An 11,392-nucleotide genomic window follows, 5' to 3' on the forward strand; every position below is an offset into this window, starting at 1 on the left:
TAGAAATTGGGATTAAAGAAAAAGTGATCACATGATCACCACAGCTGTGGTGTTTGTAGTTCTTCTGACTGACCCAGGATCTGCTGTGTCAGCTTTTTTACACATGTATGCTTTATCCCCACCATCCTGCCAAGCTCACCAATCAGAGGCTGCATGCTACTCATAGACATGTCATGCTAACCAATCAGTATGTGGCATCCTGTCAAATTAAACTCAGGTATTTATCCCTGATAGAGGCAGTAATCTATTACTTCAGTAATCCAGTAATCTATGAATTATTCTGGTCATTAATGGATTAATCTAATCAGAAATGTTGCCTGTTTGTCAGTTTTTCTTTCTTGAAATGTGTTTTCCACATTTCTGTTTGAACATGTTCAGGCCTCACTTGTAATGACATGAAGGTTTCTCTGATTGCTGACCTTCAAAGTTGACCTTGAAGATATCAGACTGACTGACATGACTCTGGCCTTTCTTCTGTTCTCTTTGGTTGACATGCTTCCAAATGACTGTTTGGTGGTTTTCATACCTTTTTGTATTTCTTCCTCTGCTTCTTGCAGCATCTCGTTGGTGTAGCAGCGATTGTTGTTGTCTTTTATCATCTTGTCGATCGTCTGGAGCAGCTTCTCTACCTGGACCTTGTTGCTCCTGTACTCATTCTCTGGTATATCTTTCCAATATTTGTTGTCGATGACGTGACAGCGGCCGCCGCACTTCCTCACCAGATCACTCAGATTCTGATCCCTACAAACAAAATCTTCGATTCTCTGTCCTTTTTGGAGCTCATTTCCATGAGTGAAGACAACTGTTGCATACTTGAAGACTTCTTCAGAAAAGCTCTCTCTTATCCTGGTGACCACAGCCTGCTCGTGCTCGGTGTAACTCTCCACTTTGAGCAAAATGAGGAAAGCGTGAGGACCAGGAGCGCTCTCTGTGATACACCTAATTATCTCAGGCTTCAGATCCTCCTCAGACATCCTGGTGTCAAAGAAACCTGGAGAGTCGATCAGAGTGTATTTTCTCCCATTGACGAATCTGGTTTCTGTTTGACATGTTCTTGTCCCAGATTCGGACGTGTGGCTGGTCTTGAACAGTTCCTCTCCAAATATGGTGTTAGCTGTGCTACTTTTTCCTGCTCCAGTTTTGCCCAGGAGGATGACTCTTCTGTTTGCTGCTGAAAGAGAAAAATATAAATCATCACTGCAAAGAGATTGTATCAGACGTTCATCACACAGACTCAGAGAACTAAAGTCCTCAGTGATCCTGGTCCTGGTCCAGGAGGATCCAGGAGGTATGAAGACTTGATAAGGTATGGAGCGCTGTGTTTGACTGCAGCTGAATGAGGACTCAGGGCTTTCAGTGTGGCTCATGTTTCCATCAATTCACAAACTTTATCATGTGTCATAAAGTCAAAATACAATCCGTCACCTAGCAACCTCTGAAAAGTCTTCCTGCTTCAAACAGAAAAACACAATAAAGCTGACCTTTGGACACCTCCATGATCTGATCAAGTTTAACCTGGAGTTATATCAACCCTGCTGGATGGAACCTGTGTTTCATAAGGTGCAGTGGGGCTGAATGATGTTTTGTTTTCTGGTAGAAATTGGGATTAAAGAAAAAGTGATCACATGATCACCACAGCTGTGGTGTTTGTAGTTCTTCTGACTGACCCAGGATCTGCTGTGTCAGCCTTTTTACACATGTATGCTTTATCCCCACCATCCTGCCAAGCTCACCAATCAGAGGCTGCATGCTACTCATAGACATGTCATGCTAACCAATCAGTATTCAGGAGGATTTGGGGTGTAAGGTTGCAGATGTGCATCAGAAAACTGTGCAAAACCTGTCCTCCCAAAGTCACAACACAACCAACTTTTAGCAGCACTTCAAAATCACCACAGGTATCTACATGAGGAGTGCATGATGAAAAGTCCAGTTAAAGAGATGCTCAAGCCCACTGTGGAAAACAGACTACAATTACAGCATCTTCTTTTTTTTCATTGCTAGGCGCTGCCCAAGTAGCTGCCTGCTGCAGCTCTCTCTTTGTCCGTTCCTTGTAATTTTTTCGTCTCTTTTTCATCATCTTTGTATTTGGAGTGGGTCATTACTTTGTATGGTTCATTGTTGGTCATGGACACCTAACTGGTTTTGTGTCTTCAGTGATATTTTTACTTTTTTCTCCTGTGGTTGTCACGAGATCCTACATGTAACCATGGCTGCATTGTTTCCATGTGAAATTAGCTGTTAGCAGCCTGTAGCATGTCAATGCTAACTGGTGCTAGGCCGGATGTTTCCCCACAAAGTGAGGAGAAGGAGGTGAGGACGATGTGCTGGTTCTCAGGTGTGGGCTAAGAAGCGACGACATGGACTTGTCCTTCCATCCATTGTTATTGGGAACGTAGGTTCTATCTCCGGTGGGATGGATGAGCTAGCCACGCTAACCCAGCAACAGAGGAAAGTGTGTGTGTGTGTGTGTGTGTGTGTGTGTGTGTGTGTGTGTGTGTGTGTGTGTGTGTGTGTGCGCGCGTGTGTACACCAAATGTTGACCTTCTGTTTTTTCTTAGACAGAAAAAAAAACAATCTGTAGAGAGTGATTTCAGTGAAGTACTGTTGATGAAGACCTTCTGAGATTTTATTTGTCCTTCAGAATAGCTGTGCAATTATTCAGGTGCTGCTGAACCGTTAACGAGTGACCTACCATTTTAATTTCTGTTCTCAAAAAGGCGGAAGCAGGGTGATCTTATTTTAGTAAGAATCTTACTACTGTTACTTTTCAGTTTCTCTTCAAAATTAGTCCAGGTTTCTTAACCAAGGGTTGAAATCAGGGCTTGAACTGCTTTTATAGGTGTTGAGCCATAAAAGACTGACGTTGACCGACCTACCTCAGTGTAAGACCATTAGGCAAGATCCTTTTTCCTTTTTGGAATTGTTGACTTTTGTTTTTGTTATTATTACTTTTTTATTTAAATATATATATTAGGGCTGTCATTTTAATGCGTTAATTAGATTAATTAATTACACCGCAAATTAACGTGTTATAAAAAATAATGCAGATTAATCTGGATCCAAAACCTGCGGGGCGTTCAAAGACACACTTATTTTCAAATGTCTGGCATTAACAAACCGTTTGTGCTACTTGGAAAAGTGGTGTTCTCGTCAGATTTTCAAATTTCCGACGGTCCCTGAATGTATCACACCTGACTTCAGCAACATGCTTTAAACTGGGGGAAGCCAGAGTGGGTCCACATCCCGTTTATTCACACGTCCTTTTTGAAAATCTACAGAAAATCAACCGTTTGCTCTGGCTCAATTCTGTAAAAAACAAATAATTCTACACTTTTTACTGCATCAAACAAGCCCTGAATGATCGATATTTGTCCTGTATTTAAATCTAAAGAGTTCTTTGAAAATTTACTTCCATCATTCTGGTGTCGTGTTTCAGCTTGGGGCTGCTCTGCACCAATGAGCAACAGTTTGTGTTCAGAGCATGTTAAACTGAGAATACTTCACTTTTCTTTGATCCAAGACTTGAAAAAAGTGTTTTGTACATAGTTCCTCACAGTTTTTAGCCTTTAGCCCTGGTTCTCCTGACCTCATAGAAGTATAGAAGTTCATATTGCAGTGAAAATTGAGTCCACATCAGGTAAAAATGTGACAGAAGCAAAAACCGTCCTAAAAATCAAATCAGCTTATCTTAGGTGCAGGAATGTGTAGATTTTGTAAAGATAGAACCATAAAACTTTTTTCATGTGTTCCTTATGCCTCAGGTGACTAAAAATGTGTTGTATATATTTCCACCTTATTTTTAAATGTTTTTTAATGTCTTTTAATGTAATTTTAATGTCCTTGAATTCAAATTCTTTATTTTGGGACCTTAAGGAGAAATGAGATTAAAATGCGATTAATTAGATTAATTAATTACAAATCCTGTAATTAGTTAGATTTATTTTTTAATCGCCTGACAGCACTAATATATATATATATATATATATATATATATATATATATATATATATATATATATATATATATATATATATGCGTGTTTCTTCTTAATAAACACATTAAGAAGCAGCTCTTTAGTTATCATCTTTGCATTACAGCAAAAGCTTTTGATTTTCTTTCATGCTTGTAAATGTTCCTGTTCATTGTGAATATTTCACTGAAGCTTCATTTGATTAAAAAAAAAAAAAAATCATGACTCAAATATAAATCGTAATTTCTGCCATAAAAATCACAATTACATCTTTCCTAAAATCCTTCATCCCTTAGGTGCCATGAGTAAAGTCTACAATAAACAGTCTGTGTTTAAGGCTTCCATTTATTTCTATGTTTGGTGACGGAACAATCTCAGAGCTCACAAAAGAAAAAAGACGAGTTTTGTTCTTGTCTGTTCTTCAGGGCGGTTCAATTCAACATTTTTTTAATCTGTGTTTCAAAAGAATCTGAAGATTCACTACATGTTTGCCACAACCATGTAAAAACATCCTCATCCGTAGTATGAACAATTTTTCATAATAATAATGATAATAATAAAACAAATGAAAACATTTTTTTAGAAAGAAGAATTGCCTTGTTTTTTTGTTTTTGTTTTCCCTTTTTCTAAGTTTTAATTTCTTTTCTTGTTAGAATTGTGAAATTTGATGTTATCCATGTGTAAATGTGTGCTAGTGTAACAATTAACCTCATTGAATCTCTGAAGGAATAGGCATGGAACAAATTTGTTTTTTGTTTTTAAGAGAGACGTGAAACTAAACTTTAAGCCTGACTTTTTAAAGTATAGTTTTGACAAAGGATAAAGATACATGTTGACAAATCAGATGAGACTCCATGTTCACACAGACAGTAAAATGAATCACTGCTACGTTTTATTTTGTGCCAATCTGAAGGAGTGAGATTCGACAACTCCTGAGACCGTTAAAAGATAATTTGGTCTAAGAGCGCTCTTAGTGAGAAGTTTCAATAAAAACTCAAAGATTTAACATGAACTTACCGTCCATGGTGCTTGGAGAGAAGTTGTCAGGGTGAATAACAAACTCTCTGGTTCTACCTGCTTTATCTTCAGGTTCATGTCCCGCCCACGAGTCTGATAAAGGTTCAGCCTACTGGTACGTCACTGAAACAGTTTTTTCTTCCTCATACTGACTTTTCTCATGTGGATGGTGGCAGTCAGCAGATGTAGCAGTTATTCATTTTACTGTCTGATAGATGAGCCCCATTTGATTTGTCCAAATGCGTCTTTTATCCTGTTTTGTGGCGCTGACAAGACGGGACTTTATTTCTGCATGGCTCACAAAAAACACAGTAGTATGCAATGAAATTGTATTTCCCATTTTCACTATTGTAATTGAAACATCATTAACTTTTAAATATCCTAATAAAAAAACAAACAAAAACAAACCCATTAGTGGTTGACTATGGAGTTAAATTACTGCCAAATCCTCACAAACACAAAAACTGTGTTTTATTTGCGGCCAGTGATTCACAAACAAACTCAGTGTGATTTGCAAAAGCAAAACATAATTCACAACTAATGTATTTAGTTTTATTAATGAAAAAAATGTCTCTCCCACAAATACAGAAAAATGTATTTTCACTTAAATGAAAATGTCCTTGAGGCGCAAAAATAAAATCTTTCTCAAGTACAATCTCAAGTACAAAAAAAATACTGTTCAAGATTTAATTTTTTCTTCTCAAGTTAAAAAAAAATCTGCAAGTCGGAGAAAAAAATCTGCAAGTTGGAGAAACAGTTTTGACATGATTCTATCACGTCATGTGACTTTTGGCACGATCTTCCTGCAGTCATGTGACTTTTGGCAGTAACTTTCGGCTGTTCTGATCCGCATCCGCAGGACTTAGATTTAGTCATGAACGCCAGCACACGACTCAAGCAATGTTCTGCAATGTGCACGCCACAACAGCTGGTGGCACTGTTGATGCCCATAGATCTACATCATAGATACAGCAAGGAGCCCAGGAAAGAGGGCAGCATCACTCGCCCTGGACTGCGCAAAAATCACGGCAGGATGAGCAGCCAACAGGTGAGTTTGGGGCCATGGTTGGTAAAGTTTTTGATTTTACTGGCATTTCCTCCGTTGATATATGTAATTTATGGCACTGCCGGAACTAGCCTATCAAGCCAACTTAATCTTATTCCTTTTTTCTCACTCAATACGTCTTGTTGGCTGCTTCAGTCACCTCGTGTGTTCATGAAATGACTCAAACTGGATCGCTCACTCAGTGACATTCATAGACTGTAAAGCTCAATATGATAAACATGGACGCAGCGGTTTGAACACTATCGGGGTATCATTCGTTCATTCCGTATCCATTTTAGAATCCAAAATCGGAAAACGGATAACGACTTAATCCGTGTATGGTTTGTTCTTTCGTTATTCTGTTTCTAAACAAACTCAAAAATAATACGAAAAAAGGGACTTTTTTTTCTGTGTTAAAACAAAAAAAACGAATAACGGAAAAACAGAAAAACAGAAAAAACATATTTTTCTGTTCTTGTTTTAAAAATGGAAAAAACGAAAAATAATAAAAGATTGTGTCAAAATTGTTTGTGTGATATTTTGATATTAAATGTGAACGTATCTATATAAAAATTAGACAAATAACTCACATTGAAGGTAGTGGTGTGGTAGTGTCTAAATAGAGTAATCAAACATCTCAACCAGCCTAGATTAGTTTAAGTCAAGCTCACCTTCATGTTGACTAACGGTCAACACCAGCTGCTCCAAGTTTTTCAGCATCAACATTTTAACAAAAATAAAACTTTATAGCCATTGTGGCCTTTAGAGTGCACTTTAGGCTCCTGGTGGACTTCATCATACAAAGGTACAAAGGTTGATGTGTGGGCCAAATAAATTAACTCATGAACACCTCAGGTCCTCCAAATGTGGGACTTTGAGGTTGCTTTGTAGCAAAAGGCATAAAATGAAGTGCTTATCATGGATAAATGTAGGTGTATTACACATCAGATTCAGATATAGCGGCAATCGGCAACCAACGGGTCCTTGCCACGTTATCATTTGTTTAAAAGACTATATAACTGCTTAATAAGTGTTTAATAAGGTCATTGTAATAGTTTCTACAAGACAACTTAATCTATAAGCTGTATGGAACCTAACCCTAACCCTCTTTGTTTTTTGTCTTCTGCTTTTGTCTCTCATGAGCCCTACCCCAGCCCTTCCCCTAAACCTAACCATTCAGGGCCCCATGCCTAAACCTAACCATTCAGGGCCCCATGCCTAAACCTGACCATTCAGGGCCCCATGCCTAAACCTAACCATTCAGGGCCCATGCCTAAACCTAACCATTCAGGGCCCCATGCCTAAACCTAACCATTCAGGGCCCCATGCCTAAACCTGACCATTCAGGGCCCCATGCCTAAACCTAACCATTCAGGCCCCATGCCTAAACCTAACCATTCAGGGCCCCATGCCTAAACCTAACCATTCAGGGCCCCATGCCTAAACCTAACCATTCAGGGCCCCATGCCTAAACCTGACCATTCAGGGCCCCATGCCTAAACCTAACCATTCAGGGCCCCATGCCTAAACCCAACCATTCAGGGCCCCATGCCTAAACCTAACCATTCAGGGCCCCATGCCTAAACCTAACCATTCAGGGCCCCATGCCTAAACCTGACCATTCAGGGCCCCATGCCTAAACCAAACCATTCAGGGCCCCATGCCTAAACCTAACCATTCAGGGCCCCATGCCTAAACCTAACCATTCAGGGCCCCATGCCTAAACCTAACCATTCAGGGCCCCATGCCTAAACCTAACCATTCAGGGCCCCATGCCTAAACCTAACCTTTCAGGGCCCCATGCCTAAACCTAACCGTTCAGGGCCCCATGCCTAAACCAAACCATTCAGGGCCCCATGCCTAAACCTAACCATTCAGGGCCCCATGCCTAAACCTAACCTGTGGGGCCTAACCCTTACAATGACCTTATTAAACACTTATTTAGCAGTTATTTAGTCTTATAAACAAATAATAATGTCAAAAAGCATCTTATAAGCTCTTACAAAGGTCTTATTAATGCTTATTATTGGACCTTAATAGAATGTTGACCTAATGTGTGTAAAAAGAAGATATTCCTGTAGGAAATTTTACCAGGAATCCATCCGTGTCATTTTTAAAGCTGTACGATTTTTACTTTTTTTGTCTAGAGGCCCAAATACAACAGCTTGATCTTTTGCTCCCATTCATTCTTAATGGGGGAGCTGAGAGGGCTTCTTATGATTCATCGATGTTGAGGGCTTGTCATTCGAAAACGGGTGTGAAACATCAAAACTCTCATCAAACTTTGTAAAGCAGGGTCCAGTCTGTCATTTTGGCGATTTTCGAGCTGATACCTTTTGTGGTTTCGTCAGAGATTTTTTTTTTTTTTTAGAAAGGGTAAAAATGTGGCAAAATATTATTTTAAAAGGCAAATTGCCGACTTCCTTTTGGAAATATGTCAGGACTATCAGTGTATGATTTTTGTGTCTCAATGAGACAAAGGTTTTGACGTTGGTTTGATCTCTGTACGACAGTCCTACTGGCAGCTAGGTCCATTTTAGTGATCCTAGGTGGCACTAGAGAGCAAATTATGGGATGTTGGGAGTCAAGTTTGGTATCATATTGAAACTTCTGGCAATCCTGAGGTGTGTGCCAATTTTGGTGAGTTTTTGAGCACGTTTAGGGGGTCAGATTAGAGCTCAAATAGTAGAGGGGAGAAGAAGAAGAAAAAGAAAGTGTCCTCACCCTTTGGGAGCGAGAAGAAGTCCCACTCCCTTCAGGCGAGGACCCTAACAAGAGAAACTCTGCTACAAGCTCCTGCAAGTCAACCAAACTTTCTGCTTAAGCTTTACTTGACTTATTTCTCTCTGAGCCAGTGACACAAACACCAATACTGACACCTCTGAACAAATTGCTCAAGTGCTCCCTTTATTATGACCCCAGAATGATTCAAATAGACCTCATAGATGCAGAAAAATACTCTTTTCAATTGAGTTATGTCACTTTTCTAACAGAGACCCCAAGAAGAGGCCAGGGCTTAAAGGCTTAAAGTGTTTCCAGCAAACCACCAAACATCTTCCATCACTGCAAAGGCAGACATTATAGTGAGCGGTGCTGTACAGCAAGAAAATTCACCACTTTGTCGTTGACAACATGTCAAAGAAGTTGAGATATGAACACTTTCAAAAACCACAATAAGTCAGTTTTTCACTGGTGTTACCCTAAAATTCTCACAAGTAACAACAATCAATACTTTTCAATAGGAAAATTAAAGAAACAGCATGAAAGAAGTACAGTGTGCTATTTATGGAGACAAAAGTGAAACTTAACTTTATGCCTGACTGTAAAAAGATTTCTTTTTTCTTTCTAACAAAGGATAAAAATAAATCAAATGAGCCTCAACATTTCACATACACACTGTGAAATGACTGACTGCTATGTTTGCTGGCTGCTATCATCTATTTGCTCACAGAAAAGTCAGTATGGGAAGTAAAAAACTACATCAGTGATGTAACTCGTGGGCAGAACCTCTATCAGACTCGTGGGCGGTTCATGAACCTGTTCAAGGAGATAAAACGGTTGAGACAGAGAGCTTTTGTTCTGCAACCTATCAGCTTTTCTTTCAACAACATGGCCGGTAAGTTCCTGTTTATTCTTTGAGTTTTTATTGATTCTGTTTATTCTTTTCACGATGAGGAAAGGCTCACTGAGACCACACTAACTGTAAATGCTCTCATGAGTTGTCGACTTATTCCTTTAGATCAGTACAAAACAAAATTCAGCAGTCAGTTTCCCTGTCTGTGTGACATGAGGAGTCTAATGTCCAAATTTATCTTTATCCTGTGAGTCAAAAATACACTTTTTCAAAGTCAGGAGTAAAGTTAAGATTCCACTTTGTTTTTAAAAATGTCACATATTTGTTTCATGTCAATTCAGACAATTAAAAAAAAACATCCTTTTTTATTTTTTTACATCAACACAATCAGCATTGTCCCAGTTTTTCTGGGTTTGGGTCTGAAGAAGTATAATTAAAAACCCCAGAGCAGAGATAATTTATATTTTTCTCTTTCAGAATCCGACAGAAGAGTTGCCATCGTTGGAAAAACTGGAGCAGGAAAAAGCAGCACAGCTAACACCATATTTGGAGAGAAACTGTTTAAGGATGTAGGCTCTGCCAAATCTGGGACAGAAACGTGTCAAGCAGAAACCAGACTTGTTAGTGGTAAAAAATACACTCTGATCGACACTCCAGGTTTCTTTGACACCGATATTCCTGAAGAGAAGATGAAAGCTGAGATAGTTAGGTGTGTCACAGAGAGCGCTCCTGGGATTCACGCTTTCCTCATTTTGCTCAAAGTGGAGAAATACACTGAGCAGGAGCAGGCTGTCATCACCAAAATAAAAGAATATTTTTCTGTAGAGGCCTTCAGGTATTCAACACTTATCTTCACTCATGGTGATCAGCTCCAAGAAGGACAGAAGATCAAAGATTTCATTCGTGACAATGAGAGCCTGAGAGATCTGTTGAGGATGTGCGGCGGCCGCTGTCACGTCATCGACAACAAATACTGGAAAGATAAACCACCAGGTGATTACAGGAGCAACAAGTTCCAGGTAGAGCAGCTGCTCCAGACGATCAACAAGATGATAAAAAAGAACAACAATCGCTGCTACACCAACAAGATGCTGCAAGAAGCGGAGGAAGAAATACAACAAGAGATGGAAACCATTCGACAGTCATCTGGAAGCATGCCAGAAGAAGAAGTCAGGAAAAAGGCCAAAGAAAGTGTTTGGAGAAAGATTTTTGGTAGAGTCAAAGATGCGGCATTAAGTATGCTGTTTAATAGTTTATTTGGTACGATATTGACGATGACCAAGGGAATATTGGAGGGGGGCGATGAGGAAACCGAGGACACCGGTGAAGAATTTTAGAATCAAATGTGTTTTGTGTAAATGTAAACTCTGAAGCCCAGAAATCAGAGAAGCCTTTATTTCATTACTACTTGAAAATTTTAATTTTTTAAAGATATGAGGAGAGGGCATATTTAAAAAAAAAAGATTATCATGCAGTTTTTCTGATGAGTTCGCTCAAAGGTATCTGACAACTGCTGCTTTACTAGGCTACAATTCCTGAGTCAAATTGAACATTAATGCTAACAAGTTTCCTTTTTTTTTTTTTTTTTTGTATTTGTGTTGCATATCACATGAACAAATAGTGGTAATCTCGTGAAGCTGTGATTTTTCTTTCCTTCTCCTGTAAGAAGCTGTTGTTGTTGATTAATGAAACATTTGTGGTCGTGTTTTTTTTGTGTAGCCAGTCTAAATGTTGGACTTCACATGATGGTACGACACACACCCGCTCTGCTTGTCTTAGATTT

The 11,392-nt window shown here is 39.1% G+C and overlaps 2 protein-coding genes across 2 annotated transcripts; one reads left to right on the forward strand and one right to left on the reverse strand.

Moving 5' to 3' along the window:
- Positions 1-374: 374 nt before the first annotated feature.
- On the reverse strand, positions 375-1,367 carry LOC141784540 (GTPase IMAP family member 7-like). Its single transcript, XM_074662379.1, has one exon. The coding sequence runs from the start codon at positions 1,365-1,367 to the stop codon at positions 375-377; it is 993 nt and encodes a 330-aa protein (XP_074518480.1).
- An 8,250-nt stretch (positions 1,368-9,617) lies between these two features.
- On the forward strand, positions 9,618-10,946 carry LOC141784542 (GTPase IMAP family member 7-like). Its single transcript, XM_074662380.1, has 2 exons — positions 9,618-9,651; positions 10,087-10,946. Exons 1-2 carry the CDS (start codon positions 9,645-9,647, stop codon positions 10,944-10,946), a joined length of 867 nt encoding a protein of 288 aa, XP_074518481.1. The 5' UTR covers positions 9,618-9,644.
- Positions 10,947-11,392: the final 446 nt, after the last annotated feature.

Source organism: Halichoeres trimaculatus, unplaced genomic scaffold (assembly GCF_033239565.1).
Source record: "Halichoeres trimaculatus isolate MK-OKI-2021-1 unplaced genomic scaffold, fHalTri1.1 fHalTri1_scaffold_22, whole genome shotgun sequence".
NCBI classification, from domain to species: domain Eukaryota; kingdom Metazoa; phylum Chordata; class Actinopteri; order Labriformes; family Labridae; genus Halichoeres; species Halichoeres trimaculatus.

What these genes read in the sequence shown, in the direction of transcription:
- LOC141784540 (XM_074662379.1), bottom strand. Translation starts at nt 1,367, where the DNA reads ATGAGCCACACTGAAAGCCCTGAGTCCTCATTCAGCTGCAGTCAAACA.